We start from the raw sequence: 27,839 nt of genomic DNA, 5'->3' as shown, positions 1-27,839 counted from the left end.
TCTTCCTCGCATTTTATTCGGATACACGCGAGTGCGTCGACGTGAAAGCTCTCTTCTTACCCTCGCGCGCGGGGTAATGCGCTGCTCGTAGTAATATTTCAAACGCGAGAAGTTTACGGGGTCCTCAAACGGCCGCATTCTCGCCGGTATCTTAAGAGCCACGTTCTTTTAGGCATCGTAGTCTCCCGAATAATTGCTTCGCTGATAGATTGATTGACTGATGAACTGCGCGTTGAACCAGAATCTAACGGCACTCTTACGAGTTAGTGCTTAGAAGAGGCAATTGCGTATCTACGCACTTCCTTCATTTGTACTTTTGTATTTTACGCGCAGCGTTAAATATAATCATCCAATTGCAAGTAGTTTAGCTGTTAATGAACCTGAGGAATTCCACTTTGTCAGCGGCTTAACTGCAAGCCGCGAACTACGTCGTATGTTTCCTATTTCGAATTATAATCGGAGATTACAAATGTTATTTATAGACTGCTCTTTGTAGACATTTCCACGAGAACGTAATGACGAGCGGCGAAAAATCGGACATAACAGGATGCCGTAATCTTCTAGCCGCTGCTGCGGATTTAGGCGACGTGCGATGCAAGTGTTAATATCAAAGACAGTATGTAATCCGATGTTTAAACGGTTTACAACCGTAACTCATAGTAATGTATGGACTCGACCGTGCGGAGCTCCGCCCGAGCGCGAGGAGATTTATAGGTGCGAGTGTCATTGGAGTCATGCGTCAAAGGGGCTGGTCCCCCTCGATCCCCATGCAACCGCAATCCTTCCTCCGAGAAGGACGAAGCCTCTGGTCCTTCTGGACGCCGGGATATCGATGTACCGATCTCTACACCGCAGGCGCAGTCTGCCCGTGAAACTTATTGAAAAAGCTTGTTGCGCGCCTAATGATCAGCTCTTAATTGTGGACGCGACGTTTCCCGATAGATCATATCGCGCCTGTAACATCTTTTTGTGGAGGCTGAAAGATCGATTAGGCACTCCCGCGTCCGATACGGAAGACGGAGAGCGCGCGGGGAAACACGAACGAAATGCCGACCGACTTCCTGGGGATAGTTCAACGGTATTTTAATGCGCAGTCTGATATTTCGTGCCCGGCGCAGTCCGGGCTCTTTTAATTTCACGCGGTCGATCGCCGGGATGAGTCCTTTTCGAGATTCGTGCGGCGGGGGATACGAGAGAGGGTCCCGAGAGATTTATGCGGCCGGTAGGTGCGATGGTGCTCAACCTTACAGTCGAAATTGCCGTTCGAAGAATACGCGCTCCACACAGCAACGTGTTACGAAAATGCATTTTCAAACGCCGCGCAGACAGAATTTTCCGCTCGACGTTTCACGCCGCGAACGTTTAGCTGTGACCGCTTTAATGTCCTCAAATTTTATCATTACGTCAAGGCCGAAAAACAAATTTTCCTTGAGTCATTTGCATCGAGTCGAGCGGTAAGCCCGTAATTTATTCTTTTTCTTTTTCGTCCTACGGTTAAAACGAGTTATTCCATTAATATACTGGACACAAATGTGCACGATGATTCCGGATTTCGCTACAATGTGCGGCCTGAAAGCTCGCTCGGTGACATATCCGAGATTATGTACGGTATCACGCGGAGCTGCAAGGGGGAAATAAATAAGCGCGAAAACGGCGCGGACAATGACAGTCGGTGGGAGTTAAGTCCCGAAGATTTATGACGCCGGTGCCAATAAAGTCACCTCCCAGCGTAGTTCCGAAGCGCGCACCGCGGGGGAAGCAGCCGGCGCATCCCTCTCGGACGCGCCTCTCTTTACATTTCTGTACCTGTGTGCGCCGCGAGGCGGACGTCTGCGGACGTTTTATCGCGCGGGTGTATAATTTCAAGAAAAAAGATAGCATCTTCGTCAATTTCTTTCCGTCAACATGACGATAAATCGAAGACGCGCGATAAAATCTATCCCGTTGGCGGGATACGTCCGCGCGGTGAGAACTGCACGGCGGATTTCGCCGGCAGATTAGCGTAGAAATTACATTAAGATATCGCGCTTACGTGTAATCGACGCCGGCAACGCTTCAAAGTTCCTTCGGCTTTAAAGGCTGCTCGCTGCAAGAAAATCCAGTTCGATACACGCTATAATATCGATAATCGCATCACACCGCAAATGCGTCGGGGATGTTTTTGCGGGAGAAGATTATGTATCGCGAATTTACAACATTGCTTATTTTATTCCGCGCTTTACGGTCGCGTTTAAATTAATTGGGAATAAGCACTTGTTCTCATTCTCACATGGCGAGAAGTCTGGAAATTTTATCACGCATTACTTCGTATTTTCTTTCAACAATAAACAACAGAGTAACGCTCTCAATTTACTATTTATTGAACTATTCTCATGGAGCGTTTGCTCAGCCATCCCCGAGTCGCCTCGCGTTTATCATCGACCTCCGCGATCTGTTTATCATCCTCGCCTCTGCGGTCTCGAGCGAAATGATTCACGGAAATCCGTTCGCAGATGCCTTTTGCAGATCTTCGCCTCGATCCGAAGCTCGTAGGCAATAATTATCGCCGGAGCGCTGCGCGCAACGTTATTCATCGCTATTAGTGCGATAGAACACGGCGAGAGGGGTTCGGTTATCGGCGGCGTTTTCACGCCGATAAATATCGCCGACGAAGACGACGTCTTGCCTTTTGCACCTCCGAGCAGTGGCGAGCAGTCGCGCGCAGGGGATGGCGGGAACGCGTCGCCGTCGTCCGCGGAGCGAATGTCAGCAGGTGGTATAAATCATGCGCACCTGGCCCGCGTGGTTCACGGTGGCTCGCGATTCGCTTTACTGCCGTCGCGCCAAAATGATTTTCTCCGTGCGAATTACAGGTAAAAGCAATAAGAAGAATTAATCGCTCGTGTAAAAATAAGAAGCAAAGAGGAGGATTAATGAGTCTCGGGCGGCATCGCGAGGAAGTTTTAGACGCGTGAGGATGCGCGAATCGCCGGAAGATATTTGTAATCATTTCCGCGCGCCGGACTTTGATGGAGAGATATAGCGTGTTACACATAATACACACACCACGGGTGAAAGAAGTGAAATTTATCTATTTATCACGAGTCGTTATTTCCAGCTTTAGCATCGCGAGATGGGAGTCCCACGTGGCGTTTCGTCTTGCTTTTCGGTTTCTTACGGCGCGTCGCGCTCGTCAGCAGATGGTATAAATCACGTCGCGCCGTTATTCGCACGGTGCACGGCGGTCCTCCGGCGCTCCTCCTGATGCTTGTCATATCCGGCCGGTTTTATTGTGTCGAAACCGCGTCCGCCGCGGCGCTGCCGTTGCACGCCGGATAATCATATCGATAACGAGCGACAATTACGAAACGCGCTCGCGCCCCGTGTTTGCAAAACGGCATAATGCCAACAATAGCGATACCTCTCACCTCTCTCTCTCCTCCGCGCCGATCCTTCTTCGGGCTTGCGGCTTTTTTTTTTTTTTTTTTTTTTTACCTAGCACCGGTATAGATCTTCCTTCTCAGATATATCATCCTGTCTCTTTCGCACCTTCTTTCTCGGAACGCCGCGCGCTTCTGAGAGGCGCGCGATTGGTAAATGGCCGCCGGTTGCACGGTAGCCCAGGCCGCTACACGGCTGGATCAATGGACCTTCAGTCATTGTCCTTTCTTATAAGGCGACCGTACCGCCGTGTTGAAAATGACCGCGGAACCCAACCGACGACATAAATCATACACCCTATTACAGAGCTACTAGATCTCGACGGGCCGATAGCTGGCCATCTCTTCCTCCCCGCGCGCCGCGACACGGCGCGTCGCTTCTACCTCGTTCTTCTTGCCGCTTCCGAACCACGTTTCTGCGCGTGTCTCCACGCGCTGCCGTTTCTACTTGTTTCTACTTGTCCCGCCTCCCTTATCAACGCTCACGTGTGCGTATACACGAGGTTCGCACGCGAACAGCGAAGCCGTTAGCATTGTTCTTAACGTCGTCGGAGCGAATGATCGCGATCGCATGAGAGATCTCGCGATCAGACCGAATGATCGCGGCCGGTGTAAATTGTCGTGAATCACAATAACTAAGATTTTTCAAGCGTTTAGTTTTCCGAAAGGATTTCGTAACAGGAATATTTAAGATTAAGCAGCGACGAGCAAAAGTCAGTATCTGCAGATATTTTTGAAGAAATATTTAAGAAATACTTTTCGACAATTCTAAAATAATATCATCGACAATATCGACAGCAAAAATCTAAGCTAATGTAAAGACATTGATAATAAGACAGATACGTTGATAATAAAGACAGAAGCAGTAACGAGTGAGTAATTAATCTACAGTTGTTCCATTAAAGTCAGAGAGATATGTATCGTGAAATGTTAAGTCTAAGAGGTCCCAGATCGGTGATTTAATAGCCGGGCAATAGAAAAGTAACACAAACCTCTATCGGTGGCGATGACAGGCAGCTCCAGATAAGGCGCTGTTTCTCGGTCCAGGCGCGAACGGACGCAAATGTGCCCGGTATCGCTTCGCACCAGGAGTTGTTTGCTCTCCAGTCGACCGCCGGCCAGGGTATAATTGACCATCGCGTTTACGCCGCAATCGGGATCGGTGGCTTGCACCTGCAACAAAGATAAATCAAGGTCAGTGCCGCAATAAAACGGAGTACCTGATGTGCGGCGAATCGAAACACGCATGTACGTTTCGCGCGAATCTCGCAAAACCAATTCTACCCCGCGTGTTTCCTCCTTCGATTTATTAAACTTGTCATTAAAGAAGCAACGTAAACAGAGATACGCCTCTACTTTGCAGTGGAATGCAGTCCTTTGCCCACAACGCCCTTCCGACGATTGACTCGTTGCGTTATGCGCAGTGGAAATGCAAGCAATTTTCATAATTATGATAACAGTATGATGATAAGTGAGCGATTAGCAAAATTGTTGGGAAAACGTTGCGAGAACACGAGGAAGAGTTTTCAAAATCAACATAGTGTAATTAGCATTGATGCATAAACGTGATAAATAAAGATTAAAAATCAAACGTAATGAAAGATCGTCAAGTGTTCGCTTGCAATCTGCCTCGAAGCTTGTTTCACCGAGACGCGATGAATAGCCTCCCAGCTGAAATTTATCGATACCACTCGTTTTTTCCGCGATCCTTTTTTTCACCGCGGCGGAACGACACGCGGATGACAAAGAGTGCGGTGTCGTTGCGCCTCCCCGAAGGCGGAATCCACCCGGGCGAAGCACTTTGTTTAATTTCGCCCGGCGTTCCTGCGAAACGAGATACCCGCGGAGAGGTGGTCCATTCGTAATCTGGGCCCAGTGACTAATTTGCGAGCGAGCCTTACCCTACCCTTCCGGAGGAAGACCCGAAGACGTTACCGCGACGGACGGACGGACGGACGAACGTGGGGGCGGTGATGGACGCCTCCGTGCTTCCAGTGCGTGTGATTTATGCAACGATTCATCGCCACCTACCCGTCCCACCAACGTAATACAAGTTACGAGATTTCGTACGGTCGTTAACGAAAATGCCTACCCATTTTTTCCTTGCCGGAACGCGGCGAGGACACCATTTTTCCGAGAATATGCGCAACCTCTGGCACTGTCGGCACTGTCGAGAGCTTCGCGTTTGTTATTTTTACGCAGACGGCATCGATCAGGCTTGATTGTGAATTCGAGAAAAATATTAAAGATACCGTGCGGATAGAATCAGACATTTTTTCCGCGTTTGAATTATGATAGATACATTTGCATCGATGAATAGGCTCTCACCTCGATATAAATACTCGAACAATAAGACTTCTCACCTGAATTGCAATTTAAATGGCGTTTTCCTCCGGGCGACGCGATATAGGTTTCACTCGATGATTTATCACACGTCTTAAGTACGGCGCGTAACGCACGCTGGCCGCCCGGCGACACGACGCGAACGATTTCCGATTTTTGCGCCGCGGCGCAACTCGGCGAGTATCGATAATGCTAACCCGGCCGATAGATTACGATCGATCCGGCCAATCGTAATTGCCGCCACAATCGGCTGAGCGCGAATTAAGGCGACGAGGAGGAAAACAAGGCGCAGAGGGAAAGAGAGGGAAAAAAAACACTCGTAAATTTACCGGCACGAGACGTAATTTGCAGGGTTATAGTAGTAGTCGTCTCGTGCGCGAGTCGTCGGAAACTCGACGCAAGAAGAAACTGAGACGCGAGTCCCGACCGGTAATGAACCCCTTAACCCAGGCAGAGTTGCCTTAATGACAGTTTAAAGTTTCTTCTCGCGTTCGAGGTATCGCGTCGGCCATCTAGCCGTGATCCGAGTACTCGGGGAGAGAACGGCGTTCCGCCCATGTTGAACGGGAATGTGGAATCGCGGGATCTGATCGCAATCGCGCGCGCCGATGATCGATTACTTCGTTACGATGCGCCCGGCCGATTTGTCGCGATAAGGCGGAGCGCCGCAACCGGATTACGTCGCAAAAATACGACGTGAACAATGATTAACGCGTATTCTCATCTCGTATTCATCTTACGGTTTGCGGTGAGCAGATATTTTTTGCATATCGCGGTGAATTAAGCGGTTATATTCACTCTTCTTGCTGTATCTGTTGGAAAATAAACTGCTCGTAGAATTCCACCGTATATAATACAGCTATAATAACACGGCTAGAGAACCATCATATTTTTCTTTTTTTTCCACAAAGATGCATCGTTTTTTCCTTCGCGCAAAGTTTTGTTTTTTACGATTAATTGCAAGCCCGACGACGGTTCTGAGTAGTAAGAACGCGCGGGAAGAAATTAAATTTGCTATCTGCCAGGCAATAATATTCCACTTGGAAACAATGTGCGAGAATCGTGAGAATCGTAGGGAGGGTGCGTCGAAAGAACAAGATTGCAATCTTGAGCTACAATTAAGGAGGTCGGGGCGGTTCGCGCGGAGAAAATATTCCTTTCTACGTAGGCGGATCACCGACGGACCGCATAGGCGGACTAGAACAAGGCTCCTGAAAGTCGATAAATCGGCGCGTATATTCGTCGGCATTTGTCATTACCCCGCCCGATCTGATAGCGCGAAATGAACGGGGTATAATGAGAAGCAACGGAATTATAACGCGAACGCATTATGCTGTATTAAAGTGTGCGCGTTACGTGTTAAATTAGTCGGTACACGTGTATTTTATCGGCATTTATCGTCGATAGTGCAAGTGTGGCGATGGGGAACACGCGAGAACTATAAAATATTACGACTCGTCCCATAATACGCGCCGTGCGTTAATAAACTGGCGTTATTAATATCTTCAAAGCGCTTCGCAGTCGATTTAAACCCGCTGTCTCGAACGCATGCGAGAATTACCATAATAGAACCCTAATTTGCAACAACATTCCCTCTACGCATCGCGCGCGTCCGTGTTATAATATCTGACGCGATTTTTCCGGGACGATCAACGCATCTATCCGGCGTATTAACAGAAAGGTTCTGAAAGGAAGAAGGCGCGCGGCCATCGCATAGGAGATGCGGAAGGAGAGAGGGAGAGAGAGAGACAAAGAGCCAGTCCCAGTGCTGTAGACACGGGTGGAGGCAGGACGAAGGATAATAAAGCAGGAGTCCGAGGAATGATTTAGTGGCAAGCGGTCGAATAATTTTCCCGCCAACACCGTTGCCACCTTGAAGCGGCGATGCGCTCTCTTCGGCTCTCGGGCAGCACGTCGCTGTTTCTCGGGAGGGATGCGAACGAAGAAAAAAGCTGCGGAGGGAGGGAAATTTGTTGGCTCGTGTGTGGAACATCTTCTCAAGCGGGAGGAAGGACTGTGTGGGTCCTTCGACGACATCTTTTTTATACTTCCTCTTTGGAAAGAAGGAGAGAGAGATATATATATATATAAAATCGCTGCTGATAACGTCGGCGCGCAAAAAAGGAAGAAAGAAATCGGAGATCCCCGTACTTGGACAATCAGGCTAATGAATTACTGCCGAGCAATATTGGTGCTGATCTGCGCAGCTGATTCGCAGCCTCCTCCGCGCGATCGCATATATGGCTGCAGTTCGGCCGTCCCTCGCTGCCGAACAGACTTGCCTTCGTTAGTCTTCAGCATTACCCCGCCTCCTCTTTGTTATCCCCTCTTTGCTACCTTCTTTCGTCACCTTTTCGGCTTACGGATTCGTCCACGATATTATTATGCTTATCCATGATATTATTATTAATTTTTCTTTGAAAAACCTGCTGCAAAATTCTTGATTGCGAAAAACAAAAACTCTCTTGCTATCCTCGCACGGTAGCCTCGCGAGTGGCATCTCGCCAAGGATGTCAGTGTTTTCTATTCAGAGAAAAAGGACCTGGAGTCACAATGTACGCGCGCGGTGTAGTAAACAGAATCACGGGGTATATTAAATCGCGAGCAGTTTTGTTTGCTATTTCAACACTCGGCCGGAGAATGCCACGTGATGCATTGTTCCGCTCGTTTCGCTGCGGCCCGACCTTGCGAGGAATATCGATTTCGATCGGCGTGTACGCGGAATACAATCCGATGCGAATTCCCTTCGGTAAGACAGCTACGCGATCGCGCACAAGCGAGACGCTTTGTTCGAAAGAAAGCCTTTCAGATTCTTAAGCAGGTGATCGAAACGATTTTGCTTTTTCTCAACTTTTTGACGTGTCGCGCACAGATGTGCTGCGCAATTGCCATCACATTGCGCAATATAAATTCCTTCGCGTCTGAAGGTTAATTGATTTCTCCTTTCTATCTGCGACTAGTTCCAGCAAGGGACAAAGGGTCGACTAAACTACGGTTAAAGATAATCGGCGTTTGCAAAATCGAGTCATAAATCAAGCGTTAACTCACCGCGTATCACTTGCGGTACGTAACATCGCTTCCGATATTCGACAAAGCGAAAGGACATCACCGCGGTATTCGCGTACATCTTACAATCGCTTAAAATGGTCTTAAATCTCCTGGCCGTAAGTACAAGCGTGTAATATAAATAATCCGAATGTCCGTCCGCGATCAGATAATCGTATTAAAGTGCTTACAACGCAACGGGTGGAAGCACCCCCCCTCCCCTCCCCTCCCCCGTCATACTTGTCGAAAACTCTCTCCTTCCGTTCCTTCCTCTCGCCACCCATCGTTCTCGAGTTGGGAGGAAAAAAGTGGGAGAAGGTGAAAGATAATCGAAAACCATCCCCGTTGCCATGGTGGTCGGAGGTATCGCACTCTCGTTGTCAGTGGGGTCCCGCGCTCTCCAGGATCGCGAGGAGAAACGGGCAACGCGTCTCGTCCTCGCAACGATGGTACGCACCATCGAAGAAAGAGAGGAAAGGCCGGGGAAAAGGATTGCCGGTGCGCTGGCTGTCTACACCGGTTATAAAATACGGTGCTTTGGAAGGCTCTCAGCATGCTCGCGCCTCTGCCTTTAAGGATGGCGCGTGAATCTTCCTCCTGCTTTCCCCCTCCCCCCCTCCCTCCCTCCCGCCCCGATCGTCCTCTTAAGCCACGTTCAAATCAAAGTAGCGAATTTATTTACTTAATTGTTACAGCAGGTGTCGGCGTCGGCTCTTAGAAACATACCGATGATCGCAATCACGCTGGTGCTTCATCTTAATTTTTATCTGTCGAAGGATACATTGTGCTATTCGAAAGATAAGCCTTGCCGTAGTTCTTCTCTTCGCCCAAGAATGCATTGGAAAATAAAAGTTTTCCCTTCCGGATATTTATTCGCTTTCGAATGGTCGACTATTCGGTATCATTCCGTCTGGGTATATTTTCTACGACCTTGATGCTTTGGTCTTCGTTTTTGCCCGCACGACGCCGCTTGCTCGCGGTGCCGCCGCTTCTAGTGTCCTGTCCGGTCATCGCGACCGGTACCGGACGTGTTGGCGATGCAGCATCGGTCGCCTGCAGTCAGCGGCGTCTGAAACGGCCGCCGCTGCCATCGCGGCGCAACAAGTACAAATTGTCCGGCCGCAAAAGTTATCGCTGTAAATCGCAGATGACTCGGCGCGACGCATCTGGTATGCGGGCTTTCAGGCGGCGCGACGATGACGCAACGCTACTGTGAAAACCAGGCTCGATCGTAAGAAGTGATTTATAAAATTCTCGAGGAACGGTCGACGGAAATGGAAAATCAATAACACGATAATAAATTCCATTACACTTGTAGACACGATTATATCTTAAATGTTTTCAAGAGAAATAAAAAGCAATTTCAAAAATCAATCAAATTCTCAAAAAGGAAAAAAAAAGTTATTCATCCACGGAGATCCATCAATGACGCAAGCGTATTTGCCGTAAAGTCAAGCGACGCAGTCTTACATCGTCGATCTTTCAATTCCTTTTGCCGCGCGTCTCATAACATCCAAAGAAATATGCAAGCGGTAAACGACACAACGACCCGCCGGGATGCGTCCGGTGAAGAAACGACCTCGAGTCGTAATGTAAAGTCGCTCACGCTGAACAGCGTGGCAACATTTTTCAATCGCAAAACGAGTTTTTTTCTGCCGACATTTATTAGGCGGAAATAGATCGTTAATTGGCGACACGCTAGCCGCGCAGATATGACGGAGATAAAATATACGCAAATATGATTTTTCTCGATCGACAAAGACACGACCACGGTTTCAAGATACAGTTATTAAATTTCTCAGATAAAATGAAATAGAAAATAATGATTTTTTATTGGAATCTTTGAAAAAGGACCCGTTTCAATCTTGTCGTTTCAGATCTCGAATGCAGATCCCGAGTTCGGTTGCACTGTGCCGTAAGCGTTTCGCGCGTGCGCGCGTGGCAATTATTATAGGAAGTTATGAAGTTCCCGTCGCGGGTACCGCGCACAGCCCCGCGAAGAGTCTATTAACGGGCGATAATCGATCTTCCACGTAATTGCCGGACCGGTTCGCCGACGTCCGCGATCGTATTGTGTGCCTAAGCGCGATTCGTTTCGGTCTTCTCTCTCTCTCACCGACCGTGCTCGATATCTAATCGTTCCCGTTCGCTTACTTGTTCCGTAACTTCGTGAACGAGTAGAAGGATTCATTAACGGGGCACGATAAATTACCGCTGCGCGTTTGTGAGAACTGCGCGCCAAGTCGCTCCAAGCCGCTTGGAAATAAATATTTGGTAAAAGAGTTTTTGATTCGCTACTCCATCTCCAACTTTTATCCCTCTTTATCCAAGATTGCATTCGGATTTAAATGTATTTTCAGTTCAAACGCATGTTCTTAAATATCATGTTGCATCGACGCAATGCCGTTTAAGCCGAACGCAATCTTAGGAAAGATTAAGATTTCGCTTAATCGTTTTGGAACGCTTCCAGCCGCTGCAGTCGAGAATCGTTGTGTTTCTACGCGCGATAGAAATGAGCCTGCTCAACTGTAATGGAAACTCCAACGAAACGAATTAGTCGAACAATCTTTCGTCATTCCGCGTCGGTACTTTCCGGCGTAACGCTTGGCAGGAATCCAATGTTCCGCGTACAGTATCGGACGCGGCTGCGGCGCCTTGATTAATACGAGCGATTCGCCGAGCTAACGACATCGGCTCTCGGTACTTCCTTCCGTAAGAAAAAAAAATATTCCTTAATATTGTATGAAATTCCCGTGCATTAAGTTTACCGAGGGACCTCGCATTCCGCGGGGTCAATGATGCCGCGCGCGAAGCATTTACCGTGTGTACTGTGCCGCGATCACGAGTCTCGCTTACGACGCGGCGATATTTCATACGATTATCCTTCACATCGCTGGGTCACTAAATCATTCCTAGCGGCGGCGCAGCACCCTCTCCGCCGAGCAGCGCCCGTATAATCGCTCACGGCGATCCGTAAAACTCCGGCGAACTGGAGCGATTTTCCCTCCAGCGGAACGTCCGCTTAACGCCGAAGCTCTGTTGCGCGCGTCACCCGCGCCGATAGAGATTTATCGCGGCCGAATATTGGCCTCCCCCTCCCTCGTGACTGGCCTTCACGCTCGACTCTCACCGTGAAGAATTAGAAAATCATCAAGCACACAAGAGAAAATTAATCTCGCACGCGACACGCCTCTACATCGGCCGATTCGTCTCGCTTTTCTAATTACTTCTCATGGCGATCCCCGCTCTCGGATCTCCCGACGAAATTAGGTCATCAAGGTTCCTAGACATTTTTTCAATCAGAAATAGCGGTCCGGATCGTGATAGGTTTGTCCCGACTCGCGTTCTCAATCTTTCGCGCCACTCCCTTGTACCGCTGAGCGATATCCGAGGGTTTTTCTTGTGTTCTCGGCGCCCCCCCCCCCCCTCACGCCCCGTCGTCGTGCTTTCTGTCCGTTGTGTGCGCGACTACGTGGCCCGTCGCTTTTTGTATACGCGAGCTCGACAGATAGAGCTGTTCGTCGAGCAAGCCGGGAAGCCATCCTTGGCATTCGCGGCTCGCCGTCTCGCTGACGGACTGACAGACATCGTCCCGCTCCGCCGCGACTACTCGCCGCGAATCTTCCACTCTTCCTTCCTGTCATCGGAATTCCGTTCTTCGTTTCGCTTCCTCATTCGTCGTCCGCGATGAATTATCGCGAGCATTGTTCGTCGAGCAAAAAAGAGATCTCGCGAATGCGCTTTCGCGCTTGCTTAGAATCTCGTTCAGATTGCTCTGAATTTTTCCACGAGTTTGCGCGGCGCGTCGTTTACATCGACGAGAATGTCATTGCGTATATAGTTCTCCGAAGAAATACAACAACGTTACAATTACGGAAACCGCTATCGCATCTGCGCCGCGCGCCATTCCTGGCGACGCCGGTAACGTGAGCGCGCGTTTAAAATTCTCGCCATTTACACATAAGGGGCCCTAATTGCGCGAGCGGCGCGATACACGCGATGTAGGCATGTGTTATCTGCGGGAGAAGCCGGCGGGGGGGGGAGGGGGGGGGGAGGCCGAGACGCTGCGTACCGGAAGTTTCGTGGGTGGGTATTGCGACCCTTTGTCACGCGAATTGACATGCATGGACGATGCCCGGATAGCCGTCATGTGAGTCACGGCCGAGTGTGCGGCCGTACAATTAGCCGGCTCCGTATTCCGTTTGCATAAATAAATATACGCGTGTTTGCCACCTCTCCATCTCTCTCTTCCTCACGCGGCTGCGCTCCTCTCTGCTCGGCTTCTCGTTCTCCTCGAATGAGCGCGTATACGTGCACACGTGCAAGCGTGCACGCATTTGACTACGTGTAGGCCGTAAGTAGATGGTGAAAAATCGCGAATAGCGGTGGGAATGAGAGCCCGAGAAAGGAAACGAGGAGCTGGAAAAACGACGAGGTGAAACGAACAACTCTTAAATTCTACCACCGTAGTCCGAAGTAGATGCTCGTAGAAATGCTCGGCAAGTTAATTGGAGCTGAAATTTTCGCGGACGTGCCCGGGATTCATTTCAACGGCATTGCACGCTCCATTTAACGTGGACGTGTAGTTCACATCTACAAGATGCCGCATTAATATATTTAATGACATTAAATATTTTCGAAATGGAACCGAGACGGTTGTAGTTTCATTAAAATGAAATAGATTTAAAATAAATTAGAGAAACTATAAAATACGCATCTAATTACAGGTAATCATGAATGCTTTCGCGATAATAATTTTCTCATACGCGACGCATCTTCTTGGAAAGAGCTATTCCGAGTCCCGGTTAATGGACGGTCTTTTCATAGCCCTCGCCGTACTCACTTTCCGGAACGAAATGAGGCCAAAGCACATATCGCAAGAAAATGATCGCGCTCGAGAGTGTCGTGAATACCGCGGGCTCGTCTCGCAGCGAGGTTACAACCGGTGTGCACAACGTACGGTACTAAACGTCCGCGGCCGAGGCCGGCCACAACGCTTTACATACGAGCTCGCAAGAGTGGCGCGGTAAAAGTAACCGCGGCGGGAGAGATTGAGGGGAAAGCTCGCACAATGCTACTAACCCGACGAACTCTATAGAACCGTCACTCACCGTTGCCTGAAGAGGCAGCAGTGAGAGGTAACGTGTCTCCTTTCTTCTTCTTCTCCTTCCTCCTTCTCTACTTTTCTCGCTTCTTCGACGCGTCCTGCCGTCTACCTCGGCTTCCCCGCGACTTTTTCTCGCCTTCCGCGCCGCACCGCGAGATGCGACGGCCGCGTCGATGTTGATTTTCTATGCGACTAGCGGCGAATATCGAGATCCCGACGAACTCGTCGACAGACGTACGCTCGATAGACGCGCGCGCGCGCGTGTGAAACGACCGGTTCTCAATCGATCGATAATCGCGCGAACGCGAGAATCTTGTAGATGACTATTTGATATTGCCAAAGGCGACGGAATCCATCGTCTTGCATTTATCATCGCTTCAATCAAACGCGATGTCGATGATGTTGCATCGACTGTAATGATATGGCGAAAATAAGGATTAGAGTAATTTAATATCTTTAAGCCAATAATAATTAATAGAATTATGTACGTGTAAATAAATGGCTGTTAAATCATTTCCGTCAGTTTTCACATTTTTCCCCCCTCAAAATACGCTCGAATCGATATCTCATAACGATCGCCTTTTTCTCAAGAAGCTTACATGGACCTCCTCTTAACCTTTGCTCTCTCTCTCTCGGGGTGCGTGTTTTCGCCGTGTGGACCAGCGAGCCGAGAGACGAGTCGAACGGGGCCCCCGGCGGGTCGCTGCCCGGTAATTGCGATGAGATATGGCGGCCACTTCTCATTAAAATAGTTTAATATATATTTGTCAAGCTATCGCCGCGACGTATGTCCCACCATTTGTTATCGCCTCTCGTCCCAGCCCCCGTGTTCGCACGAGGAAAGGGTCATCGCGGCGGAGGAGGACGACGGGGAGAGATACCGAGTTTATTTTTCGCGAATTCGGCATTCGGTTAATAGCGCCCGTTTGTCTCGTTGTCACCGACTCGCAAAAATTCGAATACAGAAACACGACCGCACACGCACAGGTTAGTAGAATGCGCCTGTCGCGAAGGCGCAGGGCGAACCGCTTATCTTCTTACGCTCGGCGGAAAAAGATCCGCGAGCTGTTATCGATCAAAATAGCGAGCAAACAATCGATACCTTCGAAGCGCGCGTACATATGAATAGATTGCCTTATCGCCGCAGATCTATCGCGGCGACGAGGCACCTCTTATTAAAAAAAAAAAACGTTCCATTGAGGGCGTCGTAAGGGCGAACAGGAAGAGACAGAGACGGATAGCCCCGAGGTCCTCGACTTTCGAGAGAGGCCAGTTTATTATTATTCGGCAACCGCCCACGCGCAGATCGATCTCTTCGTGTCCCAACTTGCTGCCCGGTTCCAGCGTTGGATTCCGCGTTCCGCGTCCGGGGCCCCCTATCTCTTCGTCTCTCGCGGCGGGCCTCCTCCGCGAACTCGAGGCCCGTGGAAGGAGCCAGCGAGAGGAGACTGCGAGAGCGAGAGCGTGCTGCAACGCCACCGGCGGTACTCTTCGGCGGGTTAAGAGAAAGGTCGTCGATTAAGATAGCTGTCTGCTCTCCGCAGCCCGTGCCTTCTATATAGTATTCTGCCTCTCCAGCTAGAGTCTTCCTCCTGCCTCCACGCTGCTTTCGACCGTCGTCGCTTCTCTCTCGCGTCGCTCCGTCTCAATAGAATACGATTTGCGGACCGGTCCGACGACACTCGGCGACTACCCGCATTCTTTTTTGCGTTCTTTATTCTCTGCCCCTTCGCCTCTCTCTCTCTCTCTCTCTCTCTAGCCGATCGATCGGAAAGATCGGCGCGGACTACCGGATCCGGATTTTTTTTCACGATCCGCAACTTTCGAGCGGGGGAATCGTAATTCTCACGCGTGGCTCGCGAGCGTATTTTCCTGCGAAATCTGTCATCGCCGAGAGTAACGCCGATGAGCTCCGCCGTGAATATACGCCACGATAAGACCAGATACGCCAGATAGTCGAGCGTATCCAACGCGGTATCCAACTCTCGTTCGCGATACGTGATCGTCCAAGAGCGCGCGCGCGCGCGCACAGAGTTGTTACAGCCCGGGTTACCGGGCCCGATAAAAAAGGAGCAGCCGGATAAACGAGATCGCAATAATCGATACACCTATCCTCGCATTAAAGGATCCTCTTGCGCCTTGTACGTCCGTCCGCGATATTATTGATCCTGCGCACGCAATCGCCCGTATCCCATTGCGATTTAATTGATCGCGCCGATTAATAATCGCGTCTCCGCGTAGCCGCGGCTGTTTCTTTGCCCGCGCAAAGAGAGCGTTTCCTTCCGCACTAAGTTACCTCTCTCCTTTTCCTTGATCCCGCCGAGATTCTCTCCGTCACCGATAGTCCGCGAACGTCTCTCTCTCTCTCTCTCTCTCTCTCTCTCTCTCTCTCTACATCGACCTAATATAGCGGGACGAATTTATAACAGTCGATGAGCCGCGTCGCACGTTTTTAGCCCTCGTCTGCTCGAAATGATCGAACACGTATTATATATCAAACGCATTTGTAATCAATATTTCACATTAACCAAAATATCCGGCTGCCAACGTGTTCGACTCGTATTAATAATGTTAATAGTATTGATAATACATCCATTACAAGCACGCACCAAAATCTCGACAAAGATTAGAAACTGACGGTAAGAACAAAAATTGACATAAAATCAGAAAAATATTATACGCAAAATCAAAAAGATATTAACAGACGCCTGGATACTTAAATATATATATATTGATATAAATGATTCTCGCGCGATCGAGTATTCCGAGCTATCGACGTAGGTGCATTTCGCGTAGAAACTACCTCGGGCTCGCCTATAACGTGGGGCGTTCGAGTTCATCGACGAGTAGAACGGCGACTGGGAATCTGCGAGATTAATGGGACCGCGAGAAACCTGATTCGCATTTTTGTTGCCGCCGCACCGGACCGGCGCAGTCCTGCTCCTGCCGCGAATCACGGTTTATCCCTCGCGACGCCGTTCGCACAGCGGTAACGAACAGCACGACGCGCACTCCACGGAAAAAATACGGGACGATCGGGCCATCACGGTGCTCTCTCTGTCGGCGAATAAATTTATCCCAAGGTGGACCAAACCGCTTTATCGAGAGGCTCGTTAAAAGCGCGGCTCCGCTGATACGTAGTATTTTATCGTTATGAAAAAGCAAGAAGACCATCACCACCGGTACGCTCCTTCCACTTTACCGTAATTAATTAAACACATGCAAGATTGTCCGCGCGTAAGATGATCTTTTACTCTCATTTCAGAAGCGCAACGAGATACAGAGTGCCAGTTCTTTCGAACTTCAAGCGTGAAAGCTAATCCCGCAAATCTTTATATCCCTCGACAACGGTAACATTCATCTTTACGCACGCAATATAAATTGTTATTTATCGAATCCGCGTTAGAGTGACGCCGATATCGGCTAAGACAGTCGGCGCACGCACGCGTGTTTCATATTTCTATCGCGTTAGATCGTCCGGCAATTGGATCGAGATTTTAATAATAGGCAATCATGCGATCTCAATGTATGATAATCGAAGGCATGCGCCATCGATCGTCATACATCATCGCGTTAATTAACAGCTCTATTGTGCCGGCAATTATATGAAACCGCAGATCGATCAAAATACGAAAGAATTAAATTCATTATATGAAATCTGTATATCGATGCCAAAATAGTTTCAATTGCGTATGCAACTGTAATAATAGATGAGGTGAGCGTTATATAAAATTTTAATTTCGGTCGCGCGGTTGACGATCCTCTTTTTTTCGGAATGCAGAAAACTCCTTTCTGCGTCCGCGACAAAAAGCACGGAGAAGCTTCGGCCAGGACGATAACTTATCTTAATAGATTACTGAGCCATTCGGCGTAATTTGCCGGCTCTTATTACCGATGAGTCCCCGTGCACAGCTCGAGCCACCGCGATAATATTCTCTTAATTCGAGCCCATAGGCGTTAATGGCGTTAATCTTGTCGGCGGGCGAAACCGTGATTAACGGCGCTACTCAACCAGATTCGTTGGACGGATAAAGTCGAAGCTCGATCACCCCGGATCCGCTCGCGCGGCACTCGGCCCGAATCCGTTCTTTATCCCCAGTCGCATCCGATTGATATCACAAGAGATCATATTCGGCACGAAGACGATCACTCGCGTGGATAATTGCTCGTTATTGTTATCGCCGCCTGCGCATTATAACGAGAGTGGACGAGAAAAATTTGCAATTTGCCTTCGTCCGAGATTGCCGAAAATTGTGCCCGATAACACGGTGAACTTGGACAGATATCGCGACGCACCGTTGCTTCATTCCGCACTTCTACTTCTCGGATCAACAAACATTTGACAGACATCTTAATGTATTCTTACGCGCATTATTCACGGTGAAAAATATTTTCACGCGATACTGTCAGCCGTTAACGGCGCTAACGCGACAGTAAATATTCGCGCGTGACTTATACGCGCGGACGGTAATATCGGGCTGACAGACGGCTTTAATCGAGATTCAGAGATCGACAGCGACTTGTCGCCGGGCGAGACGTACTCCGGATAGAACGACCGACACGGTACAAATCGCGCGCGGCGAGGATGCGCGCGGGGCTGCAACGGTCCCGCCGGCCCACGGTACACGCACGTACGAATGACCGCCTCCTCGGATATATTACGATGTATGTATTAGCATAATTATTGGTTGCTCGCTATCAGTGCCGGCGGGCTGGCGTTCACCGATTTATGATTTCATCGCCGTACGTGCCGTGCGCCGGCGGAGCGCGGCGACCAAGTTCGAAAGCACGAGACCGGGCACGGCTCATTGTTGTTCGCTCTTCTTCCGCTCGGCGACCTTAACATCTCTTGCATAGGGGGAGGGAAGGGGGAGGGGGGACTCACTCGGAGACCTCTATATCGTTACTGTTAATTTTATCTGCTCGGATCTATTCGGATCTTAATGGCTGGCATCAGATGGATTGCACATCGTCTATGCGATGCGATCGCAATTCCATCGATTCAATCTTTATTTTATAGGCATGATCGTAAAGTCGTTTTACTATAAATTGAAAGCGAACGGGTTCGTTGATTAAAATGTAGTTAATTATTTTGTTTTTGTTTTTTTCTCTTTTTTTTTCCGGTGAATTTATGTGCGAATTAAATTGAAACGTTTGTTCGTAAACCTCGCGATTAACATAATTCATTATGGGAGATCTTATTGTGGCCGGTTGTAATATCAGCTCTTACTTAATTTCATTCTCTTACTTCTGCCGAGTGTTTGATTATTTATACATCCATCGATAGCGGTTTGGAGAATCGCCCGATCCTTGAGGATATCGCTCGGTCTTTTTTCCTCTCGTACCCTCGGTCCTCCGTTCTTCTGCTCTTTCTCCGCTTTTTCTTCCTTTCTCTCAGCTCGTTCGATCTCTCCGCTCGCCCTCTCATTCCCGCGGAGCAATCCGGTCCTTAAGTGGCAGGTGCTTAAGATTCCCCGCGATCGCGCGAGGGGAACCAGTCGCGCTGCATTCGGATCGTATTCGAACCGCTCTCTTCCTCCTGACCGTCTTCGAACGCTCCCCTTCTTTTCTCTATCGATTTTGATACTCGCGCGCACTAAACGTCCGCGAAAACGGTACGTGTTTGTCTTCGCCCGTAATGGGGCTCGGGTCCACGTGTCGAAAAATTTACGGTACCGCAATGTCACACGAATGATTTAAAGAACTCGACGGAAAAAAAAAAAAAACTCTCGATTAAGATGTACGAAATTAAAATTATTCCAATTAATTCCAACCGATCCATGTTTATCGAAACATTCCCAGACTCGTCGGGGTGCTTAATTATTCGGGAAATAATTGTCGTCATTTTTTATGCGGAGGAATAATTTAGAATTTTAGGCGTAATCGATTTCGGAGTAGCAAACGGCATCGATTGGATTTTGTCACCTGCGACCGATTCCACATAAATCATTTAATATCGATCTAGGAATGCCTTCGGACACATTATCGTCGGGCCTATCTTCGCATTTATGAAACTGTACGAACAACAGAGAACGCGCACGGTAGATTAGAAAAATAATTTGTCACTTTACGAAGGTCGGCGGGAGGTCCTGTATCGCTTGTTCGTTTACCGTTCCGTGTTCCCGCAGTCTAATGCTCGTTCTCGCGCGTGTCGAAACTTTGTAGCGCTCCGAGAGGCTTTGTGTTCGCCGTATCATGCCGCCCGCCGAGCCAATGTAAGATACATTTCTTAATACCGTCGCGAGAGGAAAAAAACGAATAGAGACGTGTATATCGATCGATCATGTGTCGTACTGTCAAGGCGTTGCGATCGGTTAAACGATATCGGGTACGAGACTTATCTGTATTCATTTCGAAATAATGCATTTTATTTTACAAACTGTTTGGAGAGGAGAAATCGTGAGTTTCACCTTTTTCTTCTTCCCTTAACAATACGTACGATGAGTTGATGGGAACGCGAATACTTTCCGTTTTTGAGATGGTCAGCGCGACTTTTTCTTTCATCAGCGCATTCCCATCGCGCACCCTCTCAATTATCGCGAGGCCCAGTTTTTCAGCGGACGCATCGAGGCCCGAAGCGCGCGGGGCGAGATTAGTTCTAGTCGTAACCATCCGCTTGCCCAGCGGATTTCTTGCCATCCGCCGACAATCGACGGAGTTAATTAGGCGAATGGCGAAAAGCAAAGCGCCCGCAGTAAAAGCGGCAAAGAACGTCGCCGGGGCTGCTGAGACCAAGAACGGCAAAGAATGCGCACGTTGCATTAGCGAGTGCGATATATTACCTCATTGTCTTTTAGTTTTTGCGCCGGAGGTAAGCATGTGTCTCCTGTCCACGCGTACGATCTATGAAGGAATCTAGTCTTACATAGAAAGTACAAATGGCATTGCTTGCGAGCCGCAGCAGCGCCAATGTATTTCACATTACAATCGCGAATGTAACAATAAAGAAACCCACTGTCCGCCGAAATCACATTTTACCAATCACGTTTTAATCTTTGCACGACAAATCTCTTGAAATTCACCTTCACAGCGCTAAGATTAAAAGTTTTCAAAAGCTTCACACACTTTTCTCCTTCGAGCTGTGTTCGACAGGGAATATTAAAATTATGAGTGTTCGGCGCGATAGTGCCGTAACTGTTACATAGCTACAGGTGTGCGTCTCGCCGGGTGCAAGTGCATAACGGGGAAAGGGTGGAGGGGGAAGAATATAGGTGGCGAAAGGGAAACGAAGAGGAAGAAAACGGGCGAAGAGAGATGGGAACGGCTGATCTCCTCTTTCTCGTTCTCTCTATACCATTCTCTCTTTCTAGCTCTCCTCGGCTTCCTTCGCCTCTCTCCCTCTCTCTCCATCCTCCGTATATGTGTGTGAAATATAGGTTGATATCGCGATAAATAATGAGGTGGCCTTCGTAGTGATGCCTCGGGCTGCCGCTACTGTGCTTCCACAATGTTGCTCCCCCTCGCCTTGTCGAGCAAAACGTGCACTTGGTGTGTGCCTCGATATAGCCGGGTTCGTTCTCCTTCGTGCGCGGCCCACGTAGAGCTGTTGCGCCTACATATTAAAGGTGTATGTATCTACTAGTTTGGGCTGCCACAAGGACGAAGTCTCGCAGTCCCGCGGATCGCGAATGACAACACTACGGTTTTATTCTAGCCTTCTCGTGTTAGGCGTTAAAGATCCACGCAAATCTCGAAACGCGATCGATTTCCTCCGCTCACTCGGTTTCCCACCTGCGGAATTTTGCGGAACCCATTGCGCGCACGCAGCCGTGGCATCGCTTATGCACTCAATTACCCACTCGGCTTTGCCTCCGTCCCAGCTCGCTCGCAAGCGGGGTCGTGGCGTGAGTTATATCATCGAATCGCACGTCGTTACACGCGCGCGTACCACGGCCAGCCTCACGCGGACCGTGCCTAATTATCGGCGGGCGGTCGAGTGTGAGCGCGCACCGCACACGGCGCGGCGTAATGGAGCGGGACGATCTATTTGTTGAAGGGGCACCGTGTCGGGAGATCGTGATCCATGTCCCTCTCGGGGATATTCTGTCCCTCTTCCGCCCCGCGGAACAACGCTCGCCGATGCCCGGTTCTCCGTCCAGCTCCACGAGATGGAGAAACGAATGGCGAATTACGAAGGATGTTTTTCTGGAGCGAGAGAACTCACCCTCGCGACTTGATTAGCCGACCGATGCCACCCGATTTTGACGTCCCGTCGGCCGTTCCCGTTCGGATTCCGGTTAATAATGCACGAGATTCGCCGTCAGGTTATTTCCTGGGAATCCATTATGCGAAACGAGTTTATGCGACGAGGCGATCTTTAAGAGATGCACTCGCTCTCGATTTCTTCACGCCGGAATTTTCTTTTTCTCAAGACACAATTAGTGAATCAGTCCTCGTTTATCAACAAGAATAAAATGCCTAAAGACGTATTCAAATAAAACAATACGCTCGGAAACGAATTAAATATCACGGAGCCCATCGGAGAACGGTAAAAAGTTCACAATATGCGCACTTTTTAATTGCTTTAATTGTCGACATAATGATCCATCACTGTCAATTTGAATAATATATTTAATTTTTCGACGCTCAATTAAGACATAATTTTACGTGATGCAATTCCACTGATTGCCGCTCACGATTGTCGGTAGATTAATCTGACTAACCTGTGGGAAACAATTTGCGTGCCGCAAGGCTCGCGATTTTGCCGCTCGTATAATCTGACAAACAGAAATGACAATTTTTCACGCCGCGATCAGTTCATTATCTCGAACTAATAGGACATTTTAATAACGAGCGACTGGTATCGCACGTACGATCGCCGCGCGCGTACCGCTCTGTGCGCGCATACACGCGCGTACAGCCGACAGTCCGTACAATATCTAATTATCGACGGGTGGTCGTATAAACGCGCTTTTACGACTAATGGAGCGAAACGATCTATTTGTTGCAGCGAGGCAAGAACCCGAGGCAACCCCCCGAGTACGTATCCGCGCGAGGTTAATCGAGAGACGCGAGAGACGCGTTCGTCTCAATCTTTCTTCCCACCTACCTTCTTCTCTTTCTTTTCTTTTGTTACGCGCCCGACGTGTCCCCCCAGAGAGAGAGAGCGGCGCGTACCGATAACGCAACGATAACGAAAAAATGAGACACCTAATTTATTCAGCCGGACGGGATCTCCGAAAGTATTCGTTATCGCCCGGGAACATTCCACCGTCTCATTACGGATGGTCATTTATTCGCGCGTCGAAATCCATCAAGTCGACGCGGGGTGACGACGGCCTCTTTCCCGGCGCCGATCAATTCTGATATATCGCCCGTGAATCCGTTCGCAGATCCTGGCAAACGAACGCACGAGCGCGTTTAATGGAGCGAGACGAGCGATTGTCGGACATTGGGATATTATGTTGCTAGATACTCGTCTATATATCGCCTTTCACCGGCAGTGTTCAAGGAACTAGAGATCCGTATCGCGGTGTCTCTCAAACAATCGTCGCTTAAGAATGATGCAGTGTGGTATGCACGATTGTTTCTCGGCAAGAATTTCCCTACGATATACGTAATGTTGAAGTAATACATTGTTTAGATAAAACATTCTGCTCCACGATCCGAGCATTCAGCTTACAAAGTATACAAAAAAAGCGCCTACAATTTAATTATCCTTCTTTCGCAATTATATTTTCGTAAAGCCGTCAATGGCAACATGTTCTCGACGAAAGATTTCAAGCTTCTTTCCCGCGTTTCCAGCAATCGAGCTATATACGCGCTTCGAATTCTTAGATGATTAAGTGCCGTCCGTGAAAATGATTAACATCGCGAGATCAGTCGGTCATTACTCGCTACACGACGACAGTCGGGTTTTTTGCCTACGGCAAATACCCGCGAATGATTAAATTTACGCTTTTGCGGCAGCTATGAGAATAAAGCTGGCCGCCGCAAAGGTGTCACGGACACGCTTAGATTTATAGCGCCTTCGGATTCCAGCCGCGCATTCAAATGTAATTATACTGAGAGCCAAACGATGTAACATGCGCGCGATGCGCCGCGTCGCGCGTTCATAAATTGACAGGGCGATCGCGCGCGCGCGTTCCTATCCTTCTGTCCTGTTCCGAACCTGTTCCACGCTGATTTCTCGCTCGAGCGAGAAGAACACGCCGTACGTGTCTTCCGAAGAAGCACCCGCGAAAGATCAGCTTCGATTTTCTCGCGGGACACATACTTCGCGCGTTGCTACACGAAAAGCGTGCCGGATGTTTAAATCGTCGCGGGAAACGCGCCAACATTTCCACAGCCAGTTCTTTCAATAAATCCCGCTCTTAATTTAGAACTCGATGTGTTTATACGATAATTTAAATCAATTCGCGCCAATAAAAATCAAACCCGGATCGTCCGGTCCATTTCCATGCGCTTCGTTTGCATACACAGAGACCGAGAGATCGCGTTCTACGGCAACTTTATCAAATGATATTCCGATCGTCATAATTTTGAAACTTTTATCCTGTTTACAATTTTTTCAGAGCTAGGTATTCAATTCCCTTCTCAACATTCGGAATATCTCATCTTTTTATACATAAATTTTCAGCAAAATTTGAATAAAATCGAGAGATACATCGATATATAGCACTGATTCTGCTTATGGATTTAATGCATAATATTAATAAATATTAATGATGTTTACAAACTTTAATAAACACGCATTTCTTAAGAAGCTTATTAAAATTTTAAAATATCAAAGTTTTATCCACTATTCCAGTTTTTGAATTGTTGAAATCGAATCGTAATTCTCGTTATTTTGAACGCGTCTCTACGTAGATCGGCAGACGTCTCGGTCGCGCAATAAAACAACGTTGCAGACGCGCTAATGCATCGGACCTGAATTTATAGTTTCACGGTTGCCTTGTATCGCATTCGCTCTTCTCCGGCGCGAGAACGATTAGATTCATGCGGTTAACGCGTTTCCAATTAACACGTAGCATCCTGGGATCATTGACACATCGACGACAGAGACACCGAGAGCGCAAGGCGTAGCGCAACTTCGTTGTTCCTTTTCTTTCCGTTTTCTTCCGTCTCCCGACTTTCGTGCTTTTTTAACTCGCGAAACGAGAATTACGAGAATTACGCGAATAAGAACGTAAAAATATCTGATGTTTGATATTTTTTATTAAAAAAAAAATCGGTCTCGGATTTATCAAAACATCTGTTTTTAAAAGCAAAGCGAACTTTCACAAGCGCTTCGTAATAAATGCGTCATAATCGATCGTAAGCTTGCTGTACGCATACAAGTTGCAGTCAATGAAAAACGAAAGTCTATTGACTCGCGCGGCATTAATCACAAGAAGAAGAGCGTTCATCGGGCCTAAGAAGGGTACTTAAAGCGCATTTTAAATCTCCGCCGTGCGCCTTTATCCGCGCGGGACATTAAAAAATTAGCGGTTAAGACACGAACGAAGGTTTAAGCCGATAGCAAAGCAGCTACAACAAGAAGAGACAACTCGAACGAACTTACGCGTAATTAAATGCAAAATTAACGGAATCAAATCGATGATTGGGCGTAATGGCGACCTTTCTCTCGAGAGATCGCGTCAGGTCTCCTTCTCTCCCTCTCATCGATGCAAATGTGCGCCTGTAATTTGATTGCGATTTATGAGTAATTAATTCGCGATCTTTCGGTCCGTTATACCACCGCGCTTCAACCTCACCCTCTGTTTCGTCGTTTCACTGTCCTTCATTTTTTTTCTCACTCCGTCTGCGTCTCACGCTGTCTCTCTCTCTCTCTCTCTCTTCCACTGTCGACTCCCATTTCTTTTTACTTTACGATCGTTACACGTGAACGTAATTCTCGAGAGGATACGAAGGTAACAGCTGCACTAACAAGTTATCGCAATTATTACGCGCTCACGTACACAGCCAGCGGAGTTAAGTACTCGTAATTTTAATGTTTTTTAATTACAGAGTCGCGGGTACGCACACAATCGCCACGTTTTTTTGACTTTCTCCGTGCTACTTAACACCGTTGCGTGTACAACGGCGCCTATCGTTCGCTCCCCGCCGCAGATTTTATGATCCATTCGGGACGCGAAAATCGAGAATGATGCGAAAATCGCCGATTACGCGGCAATATAATTTGGCATGATAATTTGATGTTGAAACGTTTCAAAATAAAATAAATATCGGAGGTGAATAAATTTCGATGCTACAAAAATATCAAGCGCGTCGCATTCGGAGATTTCTACACGTTTGATCGATCGCCGCGGGTGACGCGTGATTTAAACGGCATTCGTTGCCGTTCAATGCCGGCCTTTGTACGTCGGAAAGATAGATAAAGTAGATACGGTTCTAGTCGAACGTGATTTATATGTGATAAGTGCGGAAGAAGAACGGGCGAGGAGAGAGTGGATTGCAGACCAAAGGCGTCAAAGAACGAAATTCTTTCGATGCTCATTTATCTCGCGGCTTCTCAATCGCGCGCTATCACGCGGCTATTCTTCGGCCGTGAGCGTGTGTGCCGGAGAAAGAGGCGAATGAAGAGGAAGAGATGGACAAATATGCGCCGGAATCTCAATCTTAATCTCTCGCGCGTTATCCGAGCGTCCTCCTAAATGCTAAAACGCTTCCAAGTCGGAGTATCGCTAAGGCCGAACCGTTGACCGGTCCATCTTGCACTCGCCCCTCTCGCTCGCGCCCGTTCGAGCTCGCCGTGAGAATGTCTCTTTGTCTCGCTCACTCCTTTAGCCATTATTGATGCCTCCATTTGTATATCAGTGACGTTCGGGCGAAATGACTAATGTCGCTATTAGCCGCGGCCGAAAACTTTACGTCTCAATGTATCTCGAGCCTCGTTACACCGCCGCCACCTCGACCTCGTCCACCGTGACCGATACTATGTCGCGCTGTGACACACGTTCCAGTATATCGGCGGAGATTTTTTATTCGCCGAAAATCTCACACACGCGACGACGAAAGAATCCCGAGACCGTCGGTTTGCCGGCCCGACGTTTGTGATGTGTAACCTATTTAGAACACCGCCAGCTTTCCCCCGCGTTCATTCTAATTAAATATATTACTTTGGTAATTGGTCATTTTATAAATGAAAGTGGCCTACTCTGTTCTTCGATTTTATTTAAAATGCCTCAAGAAGAGAAACGACTATTCAAGCAACATAAATGTCGAAAAGATTTATAAAGATATTTAAAAGATGTCTGCAAACCTAATGTGCTTTTAAATGTTTCTTTATGTTTTATTGCGCTACAGAGTGATTATTGGACACTTCGATAGTGTTTAGTATGACTTTCGAAATTGGAATATCGCGTTGCGATCAGTGAAACATCAGCGGTGGTATTTCTTTTGATGACGAGATGCTCATTTTTTTCAGTGTTCGTTATATTCCTCGAGATGATATCGGACTAATGCTTCACGACGTTGATCTAACGCGCCTCGATAAATCGCGCTTCTAGGACGATGATGTATCGTTAAAAGAAGAAAAGTACCACTCTCCGCCTTCCTCACGCAAACCGGTGATTGCATCAATGAAAGTCCGTTTGAATTTTCGTTCGTCAAGCCACATCACGAAAAGAAATCTTAATGCCAAGCGAATAAAGAATATAATCAAGTTGTCCAAACGATCTTTGACACTATAATATTATTATTAAAAAATTCTTTCGTATTATCGTCACGCACATAAATTACAATTTTTTAAACCAACAATACGCACTTCCAAATAAAAATATATGCAATATTCCAGTCTTATACGATCGCAATTCCGAAGTGTCTTACGCTTGACTTTACTCGCAGTACAAAGGTGAGAGATAGCGATGCGACCCTCCTGATCGAAACTCATAGGCCAAGCGGGCAATAAAAGCGACGAGGATGGAAGACGAAGGATAAACAAGACGGAATAGAGAGAGAAAGGCTTCTAGCGAGATATTACC

At 48.2% G+C, this 27,839-nt stretch overlaps 1 protein-coding gene across 2 annotated transcripts in view; it reads right to left on the bottom strand.

Annotated features, from left to right (window-relative positions):
• Positions 1 to 27,839, bottom strand: part of ds (dachsous cadherin-related 1) — a 293,968-nt gene that overhangs the window by 54,027 nt on the left and 212,102 nt on the right. For both annotated transcript variants that reach the window (XM_067354567.1, XM_012367034.2), the window contains exon 2: positions 4,412 to 4,592. In XM_067354567.1, coding sequence (XP_067210668.1) covers positions 4,412 to 4,592 — 181 coding nt within the window. The remainder of the gene's footprint in view (positions 1 to 4,411; positions 4,593 to 27,839) is intronic.

The sequence above is a fragment of the Linepithema humile genome, chromosome 4, assembly GCF_040581485.1.
Source record: "Linepithema humile isolate Giens D197 chromosome 4, Lhum_UNIL_v1.0, whole genome shotgun sequence".
Classification (NCBI taxonomy): Eukaryota; Metazoa; Arthropoda; class Insecta; order Hymenoptera; family Formicidae; genus Linepithema; species Linepithema humile.
The sequence above is the reverse complement of the archived record's forward strand: the minus strand, read 5'-3'. Positions and strand labels throughout refer to the sequence as shown.